At 40.4% G+C, this 27,758-nt stretch overlaps 2 protein-coding genes across 3 annotated transcripts in view; one reads left to right on the top strand and one right to left on the bottom strand.

Moving 5' to 3' along the window:
• Nucleotides 1-27,758, bottom strand: part of CDC73 (cell division cycle 73) — a 101,765-nt gene that overhangs the window by 30,643 nt on the left and 43,364 nt on the right. The gene's annotated exons all lie outside the window — the stretch shown is intronic.
• On the top strand, nt 9,762-17,891 carry B3GALT2 (beta-1,3-galactosyltransferase 2). 2 transcript variants are annotated; one of them, XM_064720026.1, is made up of 3 exons: nt 9,775-10,306; nt 13,228-13,461; nt 15,120-17,891. In XM_064720026.1, exon 3 carries the CDS (start codon nt 15,252-15,254, stop codon nt 16,518-16,520), a length of 1,269 nt encoding a protein of 422 aa, XP_064576096.1. In that variant the 5' UTR covers nt 9,775-10,306; nt 13,228-13,461; nt 15,120-15,251; the 3' UTR covers nt 16,521-17,891. The 2 variants fall into 2 exon arrangements, with proteins under 2 accessions (XP_064576097.1, XP_064576096.1); XM_064720027.1 differs by lacking the exon at nt 13,228-13,461 and having other exon boundaries at nt 9,762-10,306.

Genomic DNA, 27,758 nt, shown 5'->3' with positions numbered 1-27,758 from the left:
CCTGGAGTTTCCCTCCCTGGGTACAGATGTAAGCAGATGAAAACATTAAAGTATTTTGCAGGTATCATTACTACAGAGCACAAAATCACACTACTGTACATATCAGCAGAAAGCCAGGCAGCCACCTGAACCCAAAATTCTGTATTTTTTCAATTAAGCCTTTATACTTATCCTATAGATTCCAAAATTAAAGAAAACAAAACCCAACTTAATAATCCCCCAAGCACAACAACAAATTAAAGCCTTCTGGTTTATACCCAGAGAACAAACAGACAACGTACATTAAAGTTTCAGTTGTCTCCATTTCAGCATGTCCTAAAAGCCTGGCTCTTTGCCAAAAGCAATACAGCCTATGGACATGGCTGATTTCCTTCCAAAAGAAATCACACAGGGGGACCAAACAACACCATCACAATATTAATCATCACCTAACAAAGGCACCTGGGACTGAGAAGCATCCCAGTCACACACCACAGACTCACATATTGAGGACAAACAATAGAATAATATATACTGTATTTGCATCACAGCAACAAAGCTTCCTACTTGTGTGCTTCTTGAGAAACGGAGATGTTTCAAGAAGTGCCTTCAAGGTTTTTAGTGCCAGCATGGCTTCAGCAGGAGCTGTGTATTATTGCTGTAACACCATACACCAAAGAGATTGTGCAAATGGCTGCTGGTATTGGTAACCTGAAGAAACACATCACTCATACTACCCTGCTGGAGCACACAAAAGCTGATGATGTTACATGCTCATATCAAAAACTAACTGTAGTGGCAATAAATCATGCATTAAGTTAAAATACAGGAAGGCTTCTGGCTGTATCACAAAAGAGGAATTTTTCCATTTGGCCTTCTGCCTCTACTTTCAGCTTCCTTTGGCATTATATCTAAATTCCCCATTATTCTTCTTTCTTTAGTATAGAAGATTAAATTAAGCCCTTCTCAAAGCACTAAGATGACAGCATTCAACTTTAATTTTTTCATTTTAAACACAATCCATACACTAGATAGACTATCTCCAAGCTCCTAGCATTGCATTAGGAGAACTGGTTTATCACAGACTGTTCTCAGCTGTATTTTTGGTAGTGCATAAATGCATCCTCTTAAATAAAGGTCAACTGGCACAATCCCATATAGTGGGGGCCAGCCTATTCAAAGATGAGGATAACAGCCCTACAAAACCAACAGATTTTAGGGTCTTCCTGTTACACTGTAAATTATATACAGGCTTCATCCATTGCTGCAAAAAAATAATCCCTGACAAACGAGCAGACTCCAAAATGCATCACCAAACAGGTTCTGAAAGTTTTCAAACGGCTGTGCCCTCTCACTCTGTACCCATATACACACAAATTCATCTTTAAGAACCTCCCACTGTGAACAGCCACAGGAGATGACAGACTGCCAGTCAGCACTTTCACAGGTGAGGCTCACTACAACCATTATTCCTGTTCCTCACATGTTAGCAACCATCAGTCATCCATGATGATCCTGGGGATTTCACAGTTTATCTGAAGGAAATCTGCCACAAGCAGCAAGACCTCCTCAGCTCTCCTTCAGCCCTCGCATCTGTCCTGGCACTCCAAATAGCTGTTTCACCTTTGCAAAGTCTAATGTCAGTCATAAAAAAAAATAAATAAGTTCTTTTTTTTCCTACAGCAATGTGTTGCAAAGTAAAATCGCGTCAGTCCAGAAAACTGAACACTAAAGTGGCAGGAAATAAAAATGAGTAAACCACTAAGAGGAGACAATGTTTTGGAATACAGTTAGGCTTTCAATGCCAAGATTTCAATGAGAGAAAAAAAAAAAAACAACACAAAGCGTAACAAGATTCCCCTGTTATGACACCCTGGAACTTTCTGTACGTGCTTAGGATGGCTTTACCAGTCACAAACAGATTCAATTTCATAGAGACTCATCCAATAACTTCCTTGCCTTAGTCAGGTCGTGCTCTACTTTTACGAGAAAAGCACCAAAACAAAACAGCAGCATCACCTTCTGAGCAAGGGCGGCAGAGTAATTTTACATGTAGCTCAACAGGCTGGTAATTTGTACACAGACCAGAGACCTCACACTTTTCTATTTATTCCTGTGCTTCCAAAAAGACATTTGGAAAATGTAAGAAAAAGCAACTAATCCAGAGTTAATGCCAGACTACATATTTCTTCCTTATTTTGCAGGTTCTGCATTGGCATATTCTTGGGGGAATGAATGTGTGCCTATTCTGGAGGAAGAGGAAAAATCCTTATCTCCTCTCCAACAGACATTTGTGTCACTGACTAGCGCTTAGTTGGAAGAAACATCTGAAGGCATTAGCACTCTGAAAGCTGTTCTAAGAAAAACCCCAAGTTACTATCAGCCTCAGATCCCAATCAGTGGGATCAGGTATTTCCAGGCAGCACATTTTCCACTGGAGAAGATGGAGATGCCTCAGGTTTCACCCTTTCCTTAGCTCAGGCAGCTTCTCAAAGCACTGCTCACCTCCTTCCCAGGCCACAGCCCTGGCACCCAGCAGAAGCTGCTGCAGCTCCTGCAGCCATCTCGCAGTGCCTCAGCCCTGCTCTGAGAAGAGCAGGAAATTCTGCACCGAGCCATCAGCCACAGGGCACCCAGGGCTGCCCCAGCCTGCCCTGAGCAGCCTGCTGCCTCCATTCCCACATGGAGGACATTGCACAAGGCTCAGGAGGTGGTGTGCATCACCCTGGGCATACACACAGCCAATTTTACTCTGGCTCTGGTCCCAGCCAACCTGCCAGGGAGAGGAGAGCAGGGATTCCAGAGAGCTGCTCTAACCTTTCCTGCTGCACCCAGCATTTCCCACTTCACTGACATATCTCCTTGCTCACTCCCTTCCTCCCATGCACCTCAGAGAAGTGACATTTCATTACATGGAATAAACAACCTCTTGTCATTAGGCAAACACAGCACATGAGTACAGATTGTGGCACATCGAAAGGAAAAATAGAAAAAGAAAAAACAAAGAAAATGGCAAATGTAAATTTTTCATAGTAGGGAAACCTTTTCCTTATGAAGTGACCTAGATTCTCAAACAAAGGGATTCCCTTTCTGTACTGTATCCAGGCCTTATTCAATAAAGAAGGTATTTTTATTCTATTTATTACTTTGCTTGTTACCTAGAAATACAACAGAAGAGCTTTTGATATTTGGCAAAATAAGGAACACCATGGCAAAACCTAACATGGAGATCCAAAGGTGTGAGGGGGAAAAAAGAAAAAAAAAAAATCAGGAAAATGTGGGTCAGATTTAGTCTCATCCACAGTTCAATCTTTTGATATGCAATGTAAACCATAATACTTGCACATTGATAAAACAAGTATACATTAACCAAAACTTAGAGAAAAAGCATTTGTAGGCGTCTCAATGTTTGATTACACAAATTCTCAAGAGGAAAAGACTTCAAAGAGTCTACAATAAGCATCATCCAAGGTCATGAGATTTTATGGGGTTTTTAAGAGGATGACAGGTTTCTGTATGTTTTTGAGAAGCAGGGTGGGTTTTTTCAGATGACAAATGCTCTCTATGAATTTACTTTAGCAAGACAGATCAACACTAGAACTCTTTGCAGATGCTGATTATGAATTGCAAGATTATATACCTAACAGAAGAATATCATCTTGAATTTGAGGCCAAATTTTATTAATTCAGCATTATTATATTAAATACAACCAGTATTTTTTCTTTTACAGACACACCTCCCTACAGAATGTATTGATTATTCTTAATATTACATCTCAAGGTGGACAAGATGCAAGAGAGCTGTCTGTGATTTCTTCTTCTGTTAGAAGCCACTAAATTACAGAAAATAAACCACCCGGAATTTCAGTTTGAAATATAGCTTAAGATAGCATAAAATAATAAAAATTCTCTAGTTCTCAATCAATATTCTCTGTCAATCTACATTATACAAACCAGACCCTGTGGATTTCCTCTAAATCAAGTATTTGAGGACTACGAGTCCTGGTTACTGACTCTACATCAGTAATTTATGTGAAAAAAAATCCTCAGGCTCATGAAATTAATCTAGAGTCTTACACAGATTACAGAAGGAATTATGAACACAGTTATTCAGGCAAAATCCGTTATTTCCATAGCAGAGCTTCCTCTTCCTTGGAAGCCACTCAAGGAATGGTATCATTTAAGTTTAATGTGAATTTTAGAAGTGGAAAGTCTGCAGCTTAATCTCCACTGATTGGGAACTACATGAAATTGAGGGAAACATGAAGATAGAACAACATTCAGTAAAATGGGGAGTAGCTGGGACACGTCCCCAACTGGCCAGGCTGAAGCAGCTCAGTGAGATCTGGGTGATGTGCAAAGTGTTTGGAGAAATTTCAGTCTCTCCAACATGTCCAAAAAAAGAGCAGTAGGGAATTTCTCTTAAAAGGGGATTTATTCTCCATTTTATGATCCAGGTTTTCTGTTGGCTATGAACAAATATTGCTGAAATTTATTACACGAATAGGACCTCTTGAGTCCCTGGAGAAAGGATTTTTTTCCACAGATTTTATTGGTTTTTCTAGCTTAAGCATCTCTGCTTGAAGGAAAGGATTCAGGCATTTAAGGCACTTGCTAAATCTCTGTTATTTCTGCTGTAAACCTTTCATGTCCCCCAGAATTAGCTGCAAATGAGGATATCTCCAGGATGGAGCTGCAGGAATTAACATACTAAAGCTACTGAGCAAATGTGACAGATGGAAAGAGTCAGTACGGGTCTCAACCCAAGTCACAGGAAATTCTGACAGCTCTGAAAGTCCAGTTCTTCAATTTCACATTATTTAACATTCAGTAAACAAATGTCTCACCAATTTCAGTCCTAAAAATTGTGGAGGCAAACAAAATGTCTCCATATTCCTGTACAAACCACATACCTGGGGAAAAAGACTTAATGAGAGGATGAACAGTTGCTAATCTCTTAATTGGTCCCACACAAAAGAAAAGAAAAAAACAAACCAAAACCTAGGTAGCTCCTTATGCATGGAAGAGTGCTGGGTAGGATAGGATGGCTGCATCCCTTACTCAGCCTGATGAGCCAAGACTCTCTAAGTTATTGGGGGAGAAGTGTGGGATGCCTCAAGAGCTTGAAAATAGCCCGAGGTAAAAGGGGCAGAAAAGGCCTGGACAGGTGGCAGCAACTGGAACAAGACATTTTCCTTCCTCTGCATAAAAGCTGGTGCCTATTATCTCCAACAGGATGCCATCTTCCTTCATTCTATCTTCCATGCTCTGAAATTGGATTTTTAGTACCAGTTCTCCCGTGAGAGTCCCACTTTCTGGAAGAACTGGAGGTTTGACTTCTAATTCTCATGTTGGGGTGGGTGCTAGGGCTACCTTGATCACACAGTGCAGGCAGGAGGATGAAACAACCCATGAGGTAAGGGGGAAACACCAGCCCATTTGCCACTGAAAGCTGCCTGTGAATTTTGGTACTTCAGCTGCTTGGCCTCCTCTCCCCTGCTGTGCTGAATCAAAGCTTCATAAAGTCCCTGCTCTCCTCAGAATGCAAAAGCAACACTTGTGACAGGCAGAAAATATTACTGCTGGCACTGGCTTGTCCGTTCATTAGGGGAGAACCATAAAACCAAAAATCCTGCACAACACAAATGAAATTATATTGTCCAACCTCTGGAAGAATAAAATCTGCATTTAGCACTTGAGATCAGCAATAATTGCATGCAACACCTGGGGGAAGATACGAAAAATCAGAATACAGAAGAAAGAAAAGATATGATAAAGCAAACAACACAATATTGAGGAAAGAAACACATCTGGAAAGTAGTCCATATACATTTGCATAACACACAAAACCAGAATCAAAGCAGACCTAAACTTTATAGTTTGTACTTTGGCTTTTTGAGTGAATTTTGATTCACTCCATACCTGTTATCCTCTAAGGAAGCTGTGATAGGAGAACAGCATGAATTCTAGCTGGACACCTAGAACATCAGTTTACTTTATAAAAAAATACAAGCTTTAAAATTATGGAACATCTCCCTGAAATGTTTCCCAAGAAACACCCTTCTGACTTGAAAACATCATTTGGACTTTCCCCCCTCTCACAACTGTGAAGTTGGGGGTATGCTTATATTCCTTATGGACTAAAACATAAAAATCAACTGAATAAAACCTGATACATGTTTTGTAATAACTGGGAACTTTTTCTAGTTCTATAGATTGACCTGGATTGTTGCATTCAGGTTCTAAAGTTATGACTCAGTAGTTAATGAAATCATCAAGTTTATGGCTTGGGTGTTATTAGAAACCTTGAACATTTATAAAAAAATGCACCAAATGTAAAAGCTGGGTTTCACTACCAGCTAAGCAATGGTGAAAATCTACTAAGCAAAATAAGGCAGGCAATACTGACACTTGTGGTCATTTCTAGATTGCTATTTTCCTTCACTTACAAACATGTCTGCAAAAGCTAAGAAACATGTTGGTATCTCAAACCAGCCAAGCAAATTCCAAGTATTTGCCAACCCTGTCTCCACTTTATATGAACTTACTGGAGAAGTATTATTTCTGAAGAGAGGAGCAGAATAGCCATTGGCCATATACATAATTCTCAACATGGAAAATTAAAACTAAGCATTTATGACACTCTGTATTAACACATTTCCAGAAGGTAAAAATAAAGCTTAAAAACAAGAACAACCAACCTTGAAAATGTTGCCATTAATCATTCTGAACTGTCCCTTGAAAGGTTTTCAACACATTACAGCTGATATAATACTCCATTTTACTATGATAAAATGAAATTTGCAAAGTATTCATTGAGTATCCAAAATGCACAATCCATATGGAAATAGTGATAAGTCACCCATGGTTTAAGTATTTCAATTCTCAAGGGGCAGAAGTTGCCAAGCAGTACATGCCTGACTACTGCAATTAATCCAAATTAGTTTGAGGAATTTCTGCTAATGTTGTCAAGACAGAACTTTACTGAATAGCTTTATTATAAAACCAGTTAGACAAAGCTGTGCTAACACCCTCTCAAAATGACACAAAGAGTTTTTCAAGTTTTTTGAAGAGAACATTCCAAACCACCCCAAGTTTGTTTTGCATTGGTACATTTTGCTCAGTTCCAAGTGGTCAGGTGCACAGGGAATTGTGAGCAGCCCCCTCCTCTCTGCTCTCCCTCCTGTGCAGGACTCGCTGAGCACTCCAGCTCCTGGTCACAGTAACTCTGCCTGCTCCTCACACAGCCTCTACATCCTCACTTACTCCTTGGAGCCTTAATAGGTGGCAGCCTTTCAAGCACTAACAGTGCAGCTTCTAATTTGGGATGTAACCATAGTAACATTACAGAACACACTACTCCCTGCATGGAGAACAAGCAGTCAACTGACCCTTCGTGCTGAGACTGGGCTGAAGTAAAGCTCATTCCAACCTCCAGCCCAGCAAGATTAGCAAAACCTGCAGCTCCTATTCCCAGTCCAAAGCAAGACCTGCCCTCCTGAAATACCCACAAATGCACAGTATCCTAGGAAAGCAGCAAAGAACAAAGTGCTATAAAAGAAAAGGAAATTGTTCCCAAAACTTTGACTCAAAAGCTGAATCAGTCAGATGAAAAGCAGTACAAAAATCAAAGGTTTTTTCTTACTTCTCTATAAAATGAGCTCTATAAGATGAGCAAAGAACTTCTCATACTTTATTTGAAAAAAAAATATAAGAGAATGAACAAAAGAAATTGGTCATTAATATTTAAGAATTCAATACTCAATTTTTTCACAAGGCAAGATGACAATTTTTACACATACCAACAGACAACAGCTCTGCCTGAACTTTACAAGCTACACACAAGGGATATGGCCATTTAATTAAAAGCCAGAGCTGATGTCTGTTCCCTTCTAAATTTACTTGAAAAAGGATTCTCTTTAGAAAAACAGCCCTTGGGATTTTTGTACCTTTAATATTTACTAATGAGCATTTATAGAAAAATAAAAACAGCTCTCCCCCTTCCAATAGGTCCCAAGCTTTAGGAACCAGGTACAGTGAAACAGTAGCAAATACATTAAATAGAAACAGCACAGATTTTAATAACCATTCTGTTGAGATCTGAACTCATTTCCAAATACAAGGGAAATTAGTCTTGTCTGAAAATTGCAAACTCAGAGGCAGATTTACATGTTTGTGTTTGACAAAAGCATTCCTTCCTTCTGCCTGGATGCACTGACCACATGGACAATCCACCTGGTTTCCTACCCATAGCCCACAGTGCAGCAAACTGGGAGGACTCCTGGCCATGCTCTCACATGTTTGTGTGCTCCAGCAACAGACTACACCAAATTCTGGATATTACACAGGGCAGCAGAAAGCTTGGTGTGTCTAGGTGGGAAATGGAGTCACCTGGGCACATACGGAACATCTCAATGCACTGATTCTCAATTATTCAACTAGGTCCCACATCAGTAAGTGGTGCTGGACACAGCCCTCTTCTCATGCTCTACCTCCACAGTGACCCCTCCCCTCCACTTTTTAAACACGGATTTGTTTAGACTGGAGGAGATAGAAAGTCTTTACTGATACACACTTAAAATTTATAATTACTATTTAGGAAATATGCTCATGATCCTAAAATGTCCTCAGATAGGATCAAAGGATTTGTGGAAATGTTTATGAGGTTCAGAAACTCATGCATTACAAGCAAGACTAAATTAATAGAGAAAGTTAGTGTACACAGATTATTTATTTAGGAAGATCTAAATCTGATTATGTTTCTAGTAAACTATCATATTATGCATCTAGAATAATAAAACACACTGACTGCCTGGGGAAGCCTTATTTCCCAGTAAGGGACATGCCCACCCCCACTACTACGAATCAGACACACCAGATAAATCACAGTTTCTTTACTCCTTGTAAAAAAAAAGGTCTAAAGAGCCAGTCATTAGCTTTTCAAAACAGAGTGGGCAAACACAGTGACTAATAAATACCTGGGTATGTATGCTGCTAGGTCTCTGTTTTCTCAGGTATTATGGTATTTTATTTATAGAGTAAATATAATAAGATGCTTCAGCACAGAAGGGTCAGTCACTGAAAGGAGAGAAATGGAAGTAACACAGGTTTCCTCAGGACCAAAAAGATAAATTTTATGACATAGGTATGTCTGTAACAGACAAAAGACATTTTAGGTTCATCAATAACTGAAATGAAGCGCCCCTGACTTTGCAATGCCAGACCACAGCAGAAAGCTATTAACAGCAGAGAGGCAGCTTAACAGCATGTGCTTATAAATCAGTGTTGATCAGCCCAACTGAATAACCTCAGATAACAAAAAAGCAGCTTTTAAAGAGTAAGAATGTGTAAAGGAAACATGAGCAAAGAAAGGCATTTCTGTCTTTTCTTTGGCGTGAAGGCACAGACCATTTGTACTCCCAGAGAGACAAATGGGTTAAATCAAGCTTCAGCATTTAAATGCTTTTAATTCCCTTGCACTGCAGAACAGCTTTTGGAATACGGTACTAAAACATCTAGCATCAAAAATCTCCTAGAGAATCTAAGTTGCACGGTCGAGGAAAAGTGAAAACAATCTGTAAAAACCCTCAATTTTCCACTTAATGAACATACAATTTTGATACTATTCACCTATCAGTGTGCACGAACTGAGTACGTATCATTTATCAAATAAGAGCAGGAGCCCGTAAAGCTTCCTGTCTGCCTTCGGGTTGAGTCAAAATGAATGCAAACAATCACGTGGGACTCAGCCAAGCAGTGACGTTAAATTCTGCTCTGTCAGAAGACAGCATCTGTCAAAGCCCACATTTAAACTGCTGCCTGCCTGTGCAGCAGCTCGAGAACTACGGAATGGATTTTATACACCACAATTCCGGGTTAAAACAGCTCCAAACCATTTCTATTACTGCCTAGCAACAATGAAGGAAGGAGCAGAGGGAGCTCCTATTACCGAAGCCAAGTGAGGCGCTCCCCGCGAACATTTCCAGCAGGAATATGGATCCTGGGGAGAGCAGAGCACAGCCCCGCATTGTCCGAGCCGCGAGGCAGCGGCTGTGAGAGCAGCCCCGGCTCCCGTCCTTTGTCTGCAGCATGAACAGCGAGCCCCGAGCCAAGGACGCCGCCGGCCAGCCGGGAAGGTAACACGGCCACGGACAGACAGATGGACAGAGCGGATCCCGAGCGCGGCGGGCGCAGGAAGCAGGGCTGCTGCTGCTGCTGCTGGGGGATGTGCGCATGGTCGAGAGCATCTTTTTTGCTGAAGTGATGGCGTGCCCAAACTATTTTCTGTGGGTATAATCCTGCACCATAAATGGCCTGACCAAGGAAGGTATGTCAAACCCTTGTGTGTGATATTCGTTCGCTTGTCTGTTACCTTTTCGACCATTGCAGATAATGATCGCTCCTAATTTGCAGAGCCCTGAGATAACAGCGTCTCGGAGCAGGGAGAAAGAATTCTAGCAGGTTTTGCTCTCCCCCAGCACAATGTCACTCCCTTCCACTGACTAAATGCGGTGCTCACAGTCTGCCAAGGCTGCTGTGGCTGGAGAGGAAGGATTAAAGGGATAATGGAGTTCCCGTAATGATTGCTTTTAACTGAGAAATTAAAAACTCAAACCCCTCCAATACAGAAAAACCAGTTAGAAATCCTCTCGAACTAGGTCAGAATTAATCCTAATCTGAAGTAATCTTAAAGCATGGTAAAATGGCCATAATGTGACATATCGAGAGCACTGAACCATCAAAACAGACCACACAGTCAAAAGACATTATCTTAGAAGTCCCCTCAGCCCTTTTTACACTTGCTTTTCTGCCCCCCAAACAAAAGCAAAATGTCACAAGGGCACTAGCAGCCAAGCAGAAATTGGGAGCGTGCAAAAGACTGGGCATGATTTAAACCATCAGCAGTGCAATCAGGCACCACGATTTACAAGTAACATCAGGCTCCCTGACATCCCAAAAGGAAACCTTCAAACACTGCACACTCAAAATGGTAAGCACGTAACTTATCTCCTGCCATCACTGCAATTTCTGTTTAATATGAAAACATTGACTGTTTAACTTGGATTGTAAAATGACATTCCATCTAATTGCCATTCATTCCTATTTTTTGTTGAAATTTAAATAATTTGTTACTAGTAACAAAAGAAAAGGTGAATATTTGCAAGACAAATTTAAGACCTAAATCTATAGCAATTCAATACACTACATAAAGAAAGTGCTTATCTGCAGAATCTTCCAATAAGCTGTAATAAATCATTACATGTCAATATAAATGTGCTTTCTTTGCCCAAGGCAATGCCAACATGAAACAAAACAGCTGGAAGGAGTTCACAAAGCAAGGGATGCAGCATACATCAGACACCAGTTTCAAATCAGTTTTAAGACATTTAGAATATAAAGTCACTTGAGAGAACTTTTAAAACAACAACAAAAAATGTATCTTTAGGCAAGACTCCAGGAGAAGCACACCTGGTTAATGTAAGACATTGGTATCAGGCATTTAAAAAGCTGCACATCAAACCTTATCCCAAATACTGTTTTGTGCAGAAGATTAATGGAGCTCATAAGGGAAGCCAGGCACATTAAATGAGGCCCAATATGCAACTGCTGTTCATCAGAATACAGACTCTGGCTGCCTTTTGAACTCTTCTCTCTAATTTAAGAGTTTGCCCACACAGCTAATCAAAATATGAAAATCCAAGACGTGTGAATAGGAAGTCGAATGCTTCAATTTTCAAAGCTGTAATTATAGAGCAGAACTGCAACTACCAGGAACCAAAACACCAGCAGAGCACAGACCACAAATAAAAATTCAAGAGGCATTCACAGTTTATGTATTTGGCATTTGATAATGCATCAGTGACTGCACTGCCAGGTGCCAAAAATGAAGCAGCATTATCACAAATAACATCTCCAAAATGCAGTTACATGCTACAACACACTCCCCGAGGACAAGGTGAGTGTTGTAGAGACCCTCTGCTGTACTTAGATTTTCTTATCTACTGTCAATAGTTGGTGCCTACTCATAATCATTCTGTCAAATGGAATTTTAAGTATTTGGGCAAAAAAAACCTAATGCTCTAACCCTAATTAAATAAGAGAAAATAATATTTTTATTATAGAACTAGATGGTTGGTTTAATATCTATTGACAGTTTTATACATTGTTTTTAAACAAGACACCCTAGCATGTAGTATTTTTTCCAAAGGTGCCATTGTTGTTGCTGTCTTTTCAATGCTTAACACCTCACTGTATATTTTGAAATGTTTTACACACAACTGGAAAGAAAATGAGCCCACGTTATTTGGGTTTTTCCAGTCAATAGCTCTATGAAGCTGAAATACAAATGTGGGTGCTTTCCCTATTCAAGAAATGCCTTTTTAAAGGGCAAACAGAGACAGATTTTCTAAGGCACTCCTACCTTGAAAAATCAAACAACTACATAAAAAAATATCAAGGAAATATGACTCTCTTAAAATGTCTTCTGTTCCTCACTGTAAAACTTATTTTCATATGCATTATGTAAGCATGCAGCCTAATAAAGAAAGGATTCGGCGATTGGAAGTGCTTGTGCTGGGACATCGGTGCATCAGGGAAACACAGCACCTGCAAACCCCTGTCAGTTTACACAAATATTTATATAACTTAAGATTCTCACTTTTGCCTGTTACCTTATCCAAGTAGGTGCTCATCAAAACACTGCCTCAGATTAAACAAAGATTAGTAGTGCAGTGCACTTTTTGATTAAGTATTTCCATCTAATGACTGTAGTTTTATAAGTGGAACAATTCAGTGTGACAAAATAAATCTGAGTTCTAGCTGCTGCTCCACAGTGGTGAAATTCTGGGTTTGATTTTCTTCTTTAACTGAATGCATGCAATGGAACAATAATTAACCAAACATTCCCACTGCCACCCTCCAATCAAACAATGAACTGCCATGACATCGGGGTTATCCTTTGAAGTGACATTTCTGTTTGCTTATACACAGATATTCCCCAATAGCTCAGCGTTCATCTCCAACTCACTGCACACTGCAGACAAACTAACAATTATGAGTTCTGAGGGGAAGCTTCTGTTTCTCCAGCAGGGAAAAGCAGGTGCAAATGGTCACATAAATACGAGTCTCATACGTTTGGAGCTTATTTTCTTTTACATAAAAACAATATTCAGGTAAAAGCAGCACAAGCATGGAGTGTCAGATTAATTCCTGTACTAGTTTAGACACAAGGGTTTATGATTTTTACAGACACACCTGAGTCTCCGGGAAGCGGCATCAGCTCCGAACAGCTAAATAAGAAAATCAGATTTTAAAGCCAAAGGCACGAAGGCCGCCGGAGCGCCCTGGGCCTTTCGGCCGCTCCCGCAGGACCCCGGCGCGCCGTCCCGCGTCACACCGGGCGCGCAGCGTCGCCCCCTGGCGGGGTCACGGGCCGAGAGGCGGCTCCCGCTCATCCGGAGGGTGACGGTAAAGATCCCGGCAGTGAGTAAAACAAACATCAGGTGTACCCTCTCCCCACCCTTCTGAAACACAAATATTCCCTTTGGTGAACAGGGCAACTCAATGTTGCATCACACACATACAGCTTAATACCCTATTATTCGATTGACATCTCAAATTACTCTCTTACGGCGAGTTAAACTCTGTAATTTCCCATGTAACATATCACTTGGTTTTTAAATGCACAAATTATTCCAAATATTGGTTTAAGAAGATAGCGAAGCAATTAATAAATCACATATTTCTATTAGGAACAGCATTTTCTATGGACTCTTGTTCAACTGTCATCCTTTTTTCCTATACAAGCCCCTAGGGCCCAGGAATAAATTAGAGCAAATTGAAAATCACAAACGAATTGCTATTGTACAGTGAAAGTTCATTTACAAGATGATGTGATTGCATTGAGTCAGAGAGGAGCAGAGGGTGGAGCTTCCTCAGTTGGTGCTGAGTGGCTGAAGTATATAATAGATCGTTGAGCAGGTGTGCCCGAATCAGAGAGGAGCAGAGGGTGGACTCGATCTTAAAGGTCTCTTCCAACCTAGAATTTCTGTGATTCTGTGATCAGCTTTTAACATGCAGCATCATGAAGCTGCCATATTGACTCTGCTGCTGAATATGAACAAAAATTTAAGAGAAAATGAAGCACAGACTACTTTGGCACTTTTTCCTACAGCTACAGCTGCTGGTCAGAGTACTTGAAATTTCCAACTGCTATGGGCAGTACTTACATATACTTTTATAGAGGGGGAAAAACCCAACCCAGTATCATGCTCATCAGATAGTTGGCCAGGAACTTAGTCCTGAGCAATTTTATTTCCTGTTAACACGATCACTACCCAAGATCTCTGTCTACTCAACATCAGAGCTTAATTTGAATTCAGCTGCCACTGAGGCTGGCACCACAGCCCAGTGCTCCATTCAATGTTTTCCTCCAATGCAGAGTAGAAGGTTAAAGGTGCCTGAGAAGTGACCAGGAACATAATCCTGCACTAGCATCTGAGGGCTGTGCAGTGAGGTTACTGGACCCTGAAAATGAATTTTGACAGGTGCATCTTCTCAGTGCCCTTCCTTGCACAGTGGGGCTGGTGGAGCCACGCCAGGCAGTGTCCTGTGACTAACACAGCCCTGCCATCGCCGTCTGTCCCACCACCAGGCACGGCCGTCTGCAAAAAGGGCTGGAAAACTGTCAGCCATCCTAGCCTCTGCATGTCAAATCAATTTTAATTAATGCCATTAAACCTTCCATCTGCCAGCAAGGCTTTCTCATTCAGTCCTTCTCAAACACTCTACAAGGATTTCACAGCCATGGATATGAAGCTATTTACATCTGCTTCACACTTTTTCCTGCTAACATGATCCATTTTTTATTTTTTTTTGCCTCTTTATCTTTGGTATCCAGGATGTTTGTTGAAACTTTTACCAAGCAAAAAGCATTTTTAAAAGCTAACAAATCAAGTTAAATCATAAAACAAGGTTGGCTTTTAGCCTCAGTCAAATCTTATTTCCATTGACATGGGCTGTTCTTTGAAAAAGTAAATTTAACTCAATTTTATGTTTATATCTAGTTTCTATTTGTAACTGTTTCTATTACGAGCGTGTAAAATGAAAGATTTCTGATTTTTTTTTTTTATTCTTTGCAGAGCGAGCCATTTGCAGACAATTGCTCAACTCAAAGGAAAATGAATACCAAAGAATAGCAGTGGATTCTAAACCAATTGGAAAAGCCTTTTCCTTGAGCATTGTCTCATATCCCATCACTGGATCCTTACAACATGCTGCAGTGGAGAAGACGGCACTGCTGCTTGGCAAAGATGACCTGGAATACCAAAAGGTCTCTGTTTCGCACCCATCTCATTGGCCTGGTCTCTCTGGTGTTTCTTTTTGCCATGTTTCTGTTCTTTAACCACCACGACTGGCTGCCAGGCAAGGCTGGATTCAGAGAAAACCCCATGTCTTACACCATCCGAGGATTTAGATCTACAAAAAGCGAGACCAACCACAGCTCTCTAAGGAACGTGTGGAGAGATGCTGTGCCTCAGACACTGCGGCCTCCGACAGTCACCAACCCCAACAACACGGATCTGTCCCCACAGGGAGTCACCGGTTTGGAAAACACCCTCAGTGCCAATGGGAGTATTTACAACGAGAAAGGCACTGGGCATCCAACTTCCTATCATTTCAGATATGTCATCAACGAGCCTGACAAGTGCCAGGAAAAAACCCCTTTTCTAATACTGCTCATAGCTGCAGAGCCAGGCCAGGTGGAGGCCAGACAAGCAATTCGACAGACCTGGGGCAACGAGAGCCTGACACCTGGCATCCAAATCGTGCGGATTTTTTTGTTGGGCTTAAGCACCAAGGTAGATGGATACCTCCAGAGAACCATCCTTGAGGAAAGCAGACAGTACCACGACATCATTCAACAAGAATACTTCGACACCTACTATAATTTAACTATAAAAACTCTGATGGGAATGAACTGGGTTGCAACCTACTGTCCACATGTTCCGTATGTTATGAAAACTGATAGTGATATGTTTGTCAATACTGAGTATTTAATACACAAGCTTCTGAAACCAGAACTTCCTCCGAGGCACAAGTATTTTACAGGTTATTTAATGAGAGGTTATGCACCTAATAGGAACAAGGATAGCAAGTGGTATATGCCACCTGATTTGTATCCAAGTGAACGTTACCCTGTATTTTGCTCTGGAACTGGTTATGTTTTCTCTGGAGACTTAGCAGAAAAGATCTTTAAGGTCTCCTTAAGCATCAGACGTTTACACCTAGAGGACGTGTACGTGGGGATCTGTCTCGCCAAGCTGCGGATTGACCCCATGCCCCCACCCAACGAGTTTGTCTTCAATCACTGGCGAGTTTCTTATTCCAGCTGTAAATACAGCCACCTAATTACCTCCCATCAGTTCCAACCCAGCGAGCTGATCAAATACTGGAACCACCTGCAGCAGAACAAGCACAACGCCTGCGCCAACGCGGCCAAAGACAAGGCCAGCAGGTTCCGCCACCGCAGGCTGCACTGAGGGCCTGCGGCTCGTGTACAGAAACAGGGACACCCAGCAGCCCCAGCTCTGAGCCCAGCACACAGGGCAGGAGGGAAATTATTTTTTTAAGTTAAAAAAAGAAAATTCTAGCTCTTGAATATGATGAAATTATAACCAAACGGTTTTCCCAGCGAATTCGAGATTAATAAAAAAGACAAGATGGTATATAAGGATTTCTGTGTTAACATGCAATAATAAGCATGCACACTTAGGTGGTACAATTGCTGATTCATGTGCCAGTAAAATGTAATTGAGCATATTTTCCACACTAAATTTTTTATTTTAAGGAGTGCATTCATAGCTCCAGTTCTCTTCCATGTAATTTCTTATTATCCAGAACTGCTATAAAATGGAAAATTAAAAACTAAGGAAATGCACAAAGGGCAGATCAGTTTTACCTTCAAATGCCACATGACAATTATTATACAACTTTAATGTATCACACATTTAGCAATGTCACGACTTAGTAAGACATACCAATAAATTCTAAAGCACTAAGAATGTACTCCCTTGAAGTAGGTCCAGTTTTCAGAAGTTTGCTTATTTGGTTTGGACAGAGAGATAAATGAAATCAATGTTGCAAAGCTGCTTTGTACATTGCCGTCAGAAATGCAAGTGGTGTTCTGGATGCAACTTTCAGTCCACAAAGAGCTGACTGAAAGTTACTCCATTCTCTAGAAATAACAAGACAAGCTCCTAAGATCTGGTGCCAAGTAACATTGATTCCACTTGGAACCTTCATGCAAATTCATTGGATCTGCTATTAATTTCCCTACGTAACTTCAAGGTAACTCAGAGGCTGATGAGAAATGTAAAACATAAGTTCCAGTCTTGCACCATTCTTGACAAAATTTTCTGCAAAGCAGGAGAAAATTAATCAAACATGTTGTTTTGCTCTTTCCTGTCTGGCAAAAAGTAAGGCTCAGCCAAGTGAAAGCACATCTGCTGGAGAAAATTAAGCCCTACACCTGAGTTTATAGGTGGGGAAATCTAGGTCACAATAAGATTGAGAGTTCCAGCCAACAAGACGGGCAGGAACAAAGCCTAAGCAATTTAAAGTCACAACACGTATCACTGAAAATAATTTGAGAGAATTGGGTTAAATCTATTTACAGGTTTGCAGTTTTCTAACAAACAGAACTTTTAAAGCTTATTTTCCAGCTGTTACAGCAGAGTTGTATCAAATTCAGGTTATTACTGCTTGTCACAGTGCCAGGGTAAGCAATACCCACCTCTGATCATCAGCAAATGATCAAACTGCAATTAGTTTTCTGTTTGACTGGGACTTATTAATTGGAGAAAATACAAATATTTGATGTACTTTTATTATTTAATAAAATTGATTATATTTATGGTCTTAAGATTTTACTTTTTCTGGGAAAGCTGCTCAGGAAGAAAGAAATTTCTAACTTTAGCATTACCAGATTTTTCTGGTGTTCCCTAGTCCTTGAACCCTGGTTTTCATGCACAGTGCAGAGATCACAGCAGGGTTTTCTCCTTTGTAATGAGAAGACAAATCATAGTACTGACCATTCTCAGCAGCTCTTGGGCTGTCTGTCTGCAGCAACTCTCACATGTGAACAGACTGCAAGGCCCTGGATGCACCTTTGAAGCAATTTCAGCAGGTCCTCTGGAAGGTGGAGATGGGAATTTGCTCAACACCATTTTTTGGTGATCTTCCACTAAATTTTTTCCTCAGTTGTATTTGGGGTCTGCTAATTGTAAATTTCTGCATTTTCATCACACCTGAAGTAATATAAATGTCTGCTTTTGGGGAAAACAAACACCAGTAAAAGTATTAACTCTCTTCTGCAGAGATTTCTCTGACTAAACTGAAAGTTCATACACTGGGTTTACACGATGCCTGCTGGCAATTCATGTGAAGAGCTGCCCAGGACAGATGTTTGGGAGCGTGCTCTCAGCCCCCAGGGCAGGTCTCCCCACTCCATGTGCTGCTGGCTCCCAGCTGGAGGCACCTGGCAGAAGGGCACTGGAGCAGGCTCTACCCTGCAGTGCTAGCTCCAGACCCCAGAGTGGGTGTGGGAACCAGCTGCTGAGGAACCAGGGGACTGAAGTCTGGAACATGTCCAATGCCATAAGTGGCCCAGGACACACTCCAGCCTCCTGCAGAGGACTTCAGCCTGCTCCCAGCCCTTGGCACTTTCCAGCTCCACTGTGATGCACTTGATTTTACCAACTCTGGCTAGTCCTAAATGCTCTTCTGGCTCCTGGGTGTAGTCCAAGAGGTTAATACTAAACCTTAAATAGTTTGGCACTGGAATCATCAAGTTTGGCAGCCAAACCACCTCTTGGGTGCTGGGCTTTGGAGCTCCGACACGATGTTGATCTGCTCAAGCTTGGCAGAACCACAGCACAGTGCCCATGAGTTCAGCACACCAAACCTCCTGCTACTCACAGGACTAGTGAGGAGCACCAGAATGCTAAATAAAAAGCCATTCTTCATGCCCTTTTAAAGGGTCCAATGTGATTTTTTAAATTTGTATTAACGTTTGGGTGTAAGTTGAAACCACTCTATAAACATACTTGAATCCTTATCAAGATGGTCAAAGGCTACTAAAATCATTTGCATCCAAGTACTGTTTTCTTACCCAGTTTGTTGCAAAGCTTTCAGAAACAAAAGGGAATAATTTTGTATGATGAAATATGCAATTACAGAATGAACACTCTACATTCTTTTCTCTGAATGTTTTACTGTTTTCTAGCTTGTGTTTAAGCTATTTGCTCATTCTACTAGAATATAAAAACAGTTCATGTTAAAAATAGTGCAATAATTAATTATATCATTAAAAGCTTGGACAAGTTCTCTCACTTCCTTTCCCCATACAGCAAGAAAAAAAAGCATTTTTCATTAGCAACACCATACAAACTTGTAGCTAAAAATTCTAACATGTCTGCAATGCAGTAAAAAAAGATGTAACTATTCATTGAATACAGAAGTACAAGAGTTTGTATAATACTTGCATAAATGTTTTTACTTCTCTGTATGTCTGCTTCAGGTTGAAAACAAATATAAAAAGTCATAATGGCTCAAAAGTTATGATGGGAGAAAAAAATCGTGGCATCCTCAGCACCAATATTCTGGCAAAAAACAAATCTTAGAAAAGTTGGCCTGGTAACAAGAACCAGAAATTGGAATTCCAGCATTTTCCCATATTTATTTAACTTTCAGCTTAACAAAGATTTACGCCTGGATACTATAGGACCAAAAGGAAGTACTACAAAAAAAAGTTGTTATTGAACAACAGAACTGTTCCTTTCATGTCTCCAATCAAATCAGTGGTGTGAGATATTTGCACATCCCACACCCATAGAATAGACAATGCAAAATGTGCAACTACAGTTTTTGGTGCAGCAGAACTGATCCCATCCCCAGTCACTGAGAAATCTTTCATGGGTAAAGTTTGCAGTTGTTCTAAATTTTAAAAATTACATGTCAAGGTACTTCCAAGCATCAGTGGTTGTTCTGCGAGAAAATTCAGTGCCCACTAAGATCTTCACTTAAATTTATAAACTTAAATTATGGGATGGCAGTGATCTAGAAGAGATGAGACAGACTGCTTTTCAGGTTAACCTTACTAAAACAGCAATTTAGAATCTGCTTTTCTTTGCAGTGCAGTGATATTAAACGTGTCAGTCCTCATTTACAAAATATTTTCAGAATATATCAACATGTTAAGACATGCATTAACTCTCTCCAAGCCCAGGCTAAATCAGGCACTGGAGGGGAGGGAAGCACCTAAAGGCCATTACTTTAGACTGCCTCCCTCTTCCCACTTATTTTCCTGATGTGTTAACACAGTCCCTAATCACACATCAATCTAAAATACCTACATAATCCCACAGGGCAAGAAAACCTTTTCCCTTGAAGGAATGCTCATTGCAATGCATGGAAACTTCCCAGGAGGAAATGAAAGGGAGGGGAAAGATGCTAATATAGGAGCTCCTGCTTCTTCCATTTGTGCTTCTGGAAAGAACAGGCTTGTAACTGATTTGCAAAAACATCGCTTGTTGTTGTCATATTTTCCCAATTTCAGATGCTATTTCTCAATCCCTCTTTTGCTGTCAAATAGCACAAATAAGCAAATATTGGACAATCACTCAGTTACACTGTGAGAACTGCACCTCTCAGTGAAAAGCATTATTGTCCTTTTCATTTCAGATTGTCCTTCCAGAGCAGGATGTGACTCGGGGCACAGTATCACCGCCCTTGCTGAGCACATGTACTGGACATGGCACTGGCTGTTCTCCCTGCAGATCTCATCTCCAGCACACCCAGCCCTGCCTCCCCTTGCCCAGCCAGTCTAGGGGCAGCCCCAGGGAAGGAGGGAGGCAGGGGAGCAGCATGACCAGCTCTGAAATGCTGCACTGTGCAAATGTAGGTCAGCAGGGACAGGACGTGGGCTCTGCTTTGTACCAAGAGTGCAGGCAAAGGCTTTCCAGGGCAGGAGGCTGGGGGAGGGCTCTGGAAAACAACTTCTTGCAGCACGTCAGTGAAAAAGGAGCTTGAATGTCAGAAAACAGAAGAGTGAAACTAAAAATGCACAGCTGATCAACACCACACAGGTTGGAAACACAGGGCAGGCTCAGTGGCGGGGAAAAGCATTACAAAAGTGAGGCCAAATGAGAAAGCAGGATCTGGAATTCTAGTCATAAGTGTCCACACTTCTGCACTTAGGGAAGATTTACATATGAGGTAAATCCATTCTTCTAACAAAACGTTTCATTTGTGACTGCAGTGTGTGTGTTTTCTTAAAGCCCAAACCAAATTCCAAGTCATGACACCATGGCATGAACAGCAGGTCAGTAACTCCACAGAGAGTACTTTACACAAAGTACATGGCAAACCAAGAGCAAAGCAAATGAGATCACTTGTGCCTAGGATTTGTATTTCATCTTCACATAAAGAGTTAAATTGAGCCTTCATTTGTTCCAGCTCAAAAGAAACAGAGCCTGCTACATTATGGTACCTTCTTTTCACAGTTAAAAGACTGCAAAGGAATTTAACTGAATATGGGATATGGATGAACATTACCACGTTGCTTTTCTGATATTGCCATGGCAACAGCTACAAGAGCTCTCTTAAGCATTTAAACCTGACAGTTTTCCTGATAACACTAACTGAATGATAGTTATGATGCATTTTTGGTCATGAGCTAACTGCTCTATAACCACAGGGTGTGAACCATTCCCTTCACTTTTCTCAAGACTGTGCTTTCGGTCAAAAGGTTCTGACCAAGACAGTAACCTTGAATTACCACTCAAAAAAAAAAAAAAAAGTCCCCCCAGCCAGGGAGTGCTGGTGGCTTAAAGATTTATGTACTCTCAAAGGCTTCCATGTGAATGTTTAAGTTGAGCAGTGTCCGGGGTGGAGAAGTCAAGGCTGCTAAAATCTTTGATGGGATTTTTCTCAGAGGGCTTTCATTAGCCTGGCAAGGCTGGAGGAAAAAACCCACTTTCTGAAGGGTGGAGTGACTTGTTGCTGACCTTCAAGATGTCATTTGCTGAAGCAAAGAGGAGGGAAAAACTGGTGTTTTTATACAATCTCTATCAGTTTGTAACCACTACACACTTTTTAAAATAACAAAACACTGCAAGCTGTTGTATCTCAGTGAGGCCAAAGGGCACTGAGGAATCCACAGTGTGCTCTGAGGACAAGGGCATCACAGAAACGCCTCCACCTCCTATTAGCCCATTTAGCTTTAGCTAATAATAAGTGGCATTTCAACTGTTTAATAGGAATATTCTGTGAACCACTCACTCTGATCCCCCAGATGCTCAGTGTGGGCATAATGGAGAAGTCTCTTTTTCTTTACCTCATTAAAAAGTGAAGTGTGTGAAACATGTTTGTCATCCTAACATTTTAAGGATACCAGCTTTGATAAGGTCTTGCAATGTATTCAACTAAAAAAGATTAAGATACTGGAAACAGTGTGAAATCTTTAAAAATTTCCCAAGATGACAAAAATTCAGATTTCACAAGAAAAAGTCATGCCTGCAAAGATCTAAGAGAGAAATATTTTCAACACAAAAAAAAATCTTCAGAAGGTAAAGTACTCCCAGTTCTTTTGCTGTTAACACTTCTTAAAGTTTTATACGAAATTAAAAATTAAAAACATCCATGCCATCCTAAAACCACCAAATCCCTTCACGCTTTTGAAAAACCACAACCTCACCACATCTTTTCTTCTGGAAAGGCCAAAGTGCTCCCACATCTCAATCAGGCTCAAAGTGTATAACGAGAAAAACCAACTGCCACAAGAAATCCTTTGTTAATAAAATACCAGACAAGACACTGAAGGAAACTAAAACCTTCCTCACTGCCTTTCCTAAATATTTAACATACCCTGCATAAGAACTATTTTGAGAATACGAATAACATACAATCTTGCAGGTCTCGTTCAGGATTTGTGTCACTGTCATCACTTTCAAAAGAAGCATCAATTCACGTCACATTTTCAACCTGTTTTGCCCCAACATCCAGGTTGATACAAGATGACAAAACAAAAAAAGAAACACTGGAAAGTACCATCTGTGACTCAGTCAAAAATTTAGTGCTGCTACTTAATGCAAATGCCAGTCCTTTTATAGGCATTCTTTCAAAGTCCACCTAGACATCGATTTTTGCTGCCATAAAAACTCAGCTCAATTATCCAGGCTTCTGAATGAAGAGAACCAATTTCCCATTGCATCACCTTTAACTAATCTAAAATGTTGTATTTTATTGACTAGGTTTTAGTGCAGAAAAGGATAATATTTTTATGTCCCAAAAATGTAAAAAAAATGAGACAATTCAGAGGTGCTCTTAATGTTACTCAAGACTCTAAAATAAAGGTAAATAACCCATACATACCTGAGATAACAACTGACACCTCTATTGCTCAAAAAGCAAATTACAAAGCTTGTGCTGTACCTACAGTGAGGTACACCAAAGGGAAAAAGCAAAAACCAACCAATATCCAGCAAACTCCCAGAAATCACCTTATTGTTATATAGAAGTACCTTCAACAGTAAAGTATTTTCAATAACATCTCTATTTATGGCATGACAAAATTCTGTCTTCCAAATCTGAAATCATCTTTAAAACCTGATGTAGCAGTTGGCTTTTATTTGATGAAATTTTACATGATTTAACTATTTTGGAAGTTATCCAGATTGAGAAATCTAATATGTTCCATGAATTCTCAAAATGGTAAAAAAAAATTAGGCAAGAATGATAGATAATCACAATTCTTTTACTTTACTAAAAAAATTTTTTTTTCTGAGTTACAAGCTGTAGTCGCTACTGCCTACTATCCAGCTGTGAAATATCCCCTTTTAAAAAAGCATGCAGATCTGTTTGCTACATCCATCAAAGGTATTTTTTTTTCTAACCAAAATTCAGTTGATAAGTGGATGCTGCAAACAACTTTATATATCCAGCTTTCATTAATGTTAATAAAGGAATGACAGCCCTGTGACAACAGTTTGGAGGCACTAAGCCTGAATGAAATATAATGCTGCCCTAGTCATTAACAAGTGCACTGCCTGGATCCCTCAAACATTTTAATTTTCTTTTTTTCCCCTTCCACCATTTTCATATTTTCCACTAGAAGAAGTTAAGTAATTTGAATGATTTATTGTCCAAATTTCATGCTAGAAGAGCAGAATGGAAAAACTAGAATAAACTACACAATGACATTTCTTCGCTTCCCATCCTCCTATTCATTAAAAAGAATTTACACCCATGAGCACACTTTTGTTAAGTAGCATCTTCTGCACACATTCCATAATTTGAGAGTTTTATGAAACACTACTTGGGCTTTGCCTGTGAGACTTCTTATGACAACCAGTGAAGTATTAATGTTTTACCTCTTCCAATTCTGTAAGAAAAAAAAAACCACCTACGAACCTCGTATTATTTTTTTTCATTGTAAATATTTTATATGGAATAGAGTGGGTTTTTCCCTCATTTCTTATCACAATATTCTCCTGGACTTATACTATTAGCACCTGAAGCACTGACATAGTCCTTGAATTCATCAGACCCTGATTTACTCATGGAACAGATAAATCACAGCATGTTCATGACACAACAGATGCTCAGGAGCATTAAGTGTTGTTTCCTTTTTCTCACAACAATGGAATTGCAGCAAGCAGTCCCTGGATGATATATCCTGGCTAGACCACAGCAAAGTTCTTCTGCTCCAGTTCCAAGTGCAGCCATTTCAGCACACACAGCTATAATCCAGTTTAAACGTAACATAAATTGCAGTTGGACAAGGCTCACACTCTGAAAGGATGCACACTTCTTCCGCAGCTTGTCTGGGCACCCTGTTCCAGTGCCCCACCACCCCCTCAGGGAAGAATTTCTTCCCAACATTTAATTGAAATCTGAATATCCCCATTTAGTTTATTTCAACTGTTCTCTGTTGTCCTGTCACTGCGTGCCCTTGTCAAAAGGCATTCTCCCTCTCTGAGGAAGGCTGCAGTGGGTCCCCTCAGAGCCCTCTCCTCTGCAGCTGTCAGTCTGTCCTGGAGCAGAGCAGCCCCAGCCCCAGGAGCACCTGCAGGACTGGCTCTGAGAGGCCCAGCCCAGCTGTCCTGTCCTGTGCAGGGCACTGCAGAGCTGGATGGGCCCTGCACGTGGGCTCTCAGGAGGGAACAGTCCCTCCCTTCCCCTCGGCCACAGCCCAGGATTCAGCTCACCCTCTGGGCTGTCAGTGCACACTGCTGGCTCATGCCCAGCTCTTCATCCACCAGAACCCCCAAGTCCTTGCCTGCAGTCCTTCCCAGCCTGTGGCTGCCCTAGCCCAGTGCAACACCTTCTGCATTTGCTGAAGGGCCTTGCTGAACCTCATTCTCTTCATCATGTTCAGTTGTGTAACCCAAGGTGGTGGACAATATCCTTTCTGTGGTTTTGGTTTTTTTTGGTGACACTTTAAGACTTGAGCAAAAATAGCTTTACATATTTGCTGAACATATTTCACACTGGCTTTGTCAGTTACTTGAAGTGAAAAATGATGACAATGAGATGTGTTGCCATAGGAAAAAAAAAATTAAAAGGCTGCCTCCCACCACAGCCACCTAAATTATTTGGCATTTCATTTGCTTCAGTGGCCAATACAGATAAGAATTTGTTTGTCCCTGGATTTGGGAAGGCAAAAAAAAACCCCAACTGTCAATAAAGCTAATAAAGCTTTATTTTCTTGTTGTCCTATTTCTCTTTTACAACTACCTCTTCACAGCTAAAGGTTTTCTCAAGTTATCAGATATGCTGTAACCCACTAGAAGCAAGTCTTCACAAGATGCAATATGAAAAATGAAGCATTTTCTGTACAAACCCTATAACAATCTCCCTCCTCACCCAAACACCTCAAAAACACATGAAACATTCATTCTCAGAAAAACTTCTAACTAGTCCTTCTGAACAACTGAACACCAACTCCTTAAAATCCAATGACTCCCAGAGATGGCACAAACCTGTCTGTTTCTAATAAATACCAAATTACAGTTTCTGAATTTTCTATAGAACATTTTCTAAGCTTACTAATAACACTTGGTCCTTTAGAGAACTCATCATATACTGCAGATCAACTCTTAACAGTGGCATCAGATTATATTAGATCAAATTAAAATTACTTGTTTCAAAAAAACCTAAATATAAATAAATGTTGATTAGGATCTGTTACTACCAATACTCTCTCCCCAAGCAGTTGGTAAAATTTAGCCAATGAGTCACAAAAATATTACCCAAGTTTCCCCATTTACTGATAAATATAAGGCAAATATATTTTACTGAAAAATATACACAGATTCAGCTATAGGGACGTTGTAACCTAGGACTCTACCATCCTTCACACACGGAGAATGGGAGCAGAGATTATCAGTACATTTATTCTGCTGCTGCTAACTGCATTAAATGGAAAATATTTTTAAAACCCAATAGAAATCCTTTAGAATAATGGACAGTAATTACAAACATTGGAAGTTGTGACACTTGAGTAAGTATTGCACAGTACATCTCTTTCTATTAAACAGGGAGATAAAAGATGCAAAACCCACAAACTCATACTTCAGGGGAAATACACAGGCAGGACAAGCACTTAAAAGAGAAAATATTCTGCCCTAAAGAGCTTATGGAAGTAAATAAGTGGACAAATTTTTAAGTGGTAGGCTTCAATTCATCAGTTTAAGTACTGGAAATGAGTTTTTTTTCTTGTGTAATGACAATTGAGGTAAAGTGTGAAAGCACTGACTATGGCCAAAAATAAACAGCCTATTAAGCATCCACAGCAATTTAATTTCCTATTCCTTTCTCAACTTAAATACCTCAAACATAAAACTGAAAGCAAAACAAATTACCCTTGTGCTTGCCAACCAAAATAAAACCCAAAGTTAAAAATACCTTTACAATCTTTAACTCTCTCTATAAATACACACAGAACAAGTGCATTCTGGAAAACTTAGAAGGTTTTGAATTTCCTGCTGGATGTCCATCTAGAGGATCCTGAACTGTGCCTTGTGGAAAACACGCAGGCTCTGCAGGGTAGTTAATAAACACATGGCTCTGTGTAACCCAGCCATCAGTGGCTGCAGTGAAGAGCAGCAAGTGAATTTTATTTGTGCTCCTGGTGCAGATCACAGCTGTAATCCCATGTAGGCTACACACAGCCCTAAGGAATGGGACCCCAGCAAGCAGAGGAACAGCAATCACAGTCTGGGGAAGCTGCTCCCAAACTTCATGGGAGAACAAAGATCGGAAGGTTTATCAAGATTCAAGGAAAGGTGAGAAGTCAAAACAGATTAATTTAAATGCACTGAATTCCCATGTGAGCTTTCCAATGCAGGAGTAAATTGGCCTTCACTCACTGTAAAGCAAGGAAATTAAACTACATACAGCTCACTAAATTAATTTTATTCCTAAAGACATCACCAGCCAATGGCAATTTAATGCATTATAACTTATGAATGTTGATGTTGAACACTTTGGTAATTTGCTTTAATTTGCTTGAGTGCCTTGATCTAGATATAGCCTTAAGGAAAACTTGTATATTGCCATTTTAGATTGCATCATCCATTGTATTAAGGAGAAAAGGTTGATTGTGAATGGCAGAACTATGAAGTACTTGCTTTAACAGGAAAACACAGACCATTATTGAAGCCTCTTAACTTCCTAATGACTCCCAGCCATGCTCAGGTGGCAGCAGCTCTACCCTG

The sequence above is a fragment of the Zonotrichia leucophrys genome, chromosome 8 (assembly GCF_028769735.1).
Source record: "Zonotrichia leucophrys gambelii isolate GWCS_2022_RI chromosome 8, RI_Zleu_2.0, whole genome shotgun sequence".
Classification (NCBI taxonomy): Eukaryota; Metazoa; Chordata; class Aves; order Passeriformes; family Passerellidae; genus Zonotrichia; species Zonotrichia leucophrys.
This window is presented reverse-complemented; position numbering and strand designations above follow the sequence as displayed.

Bases quoted from the DNA above. Each gene is read 5' to 3' on its own strand.
- B3GALT2 (XM_064720027.1), top strand. From the start codon at position 15,252: ATGCTGCAGTGGAGAAGACGGCACTGCTGCTTGGCAAAGATGACCTGG.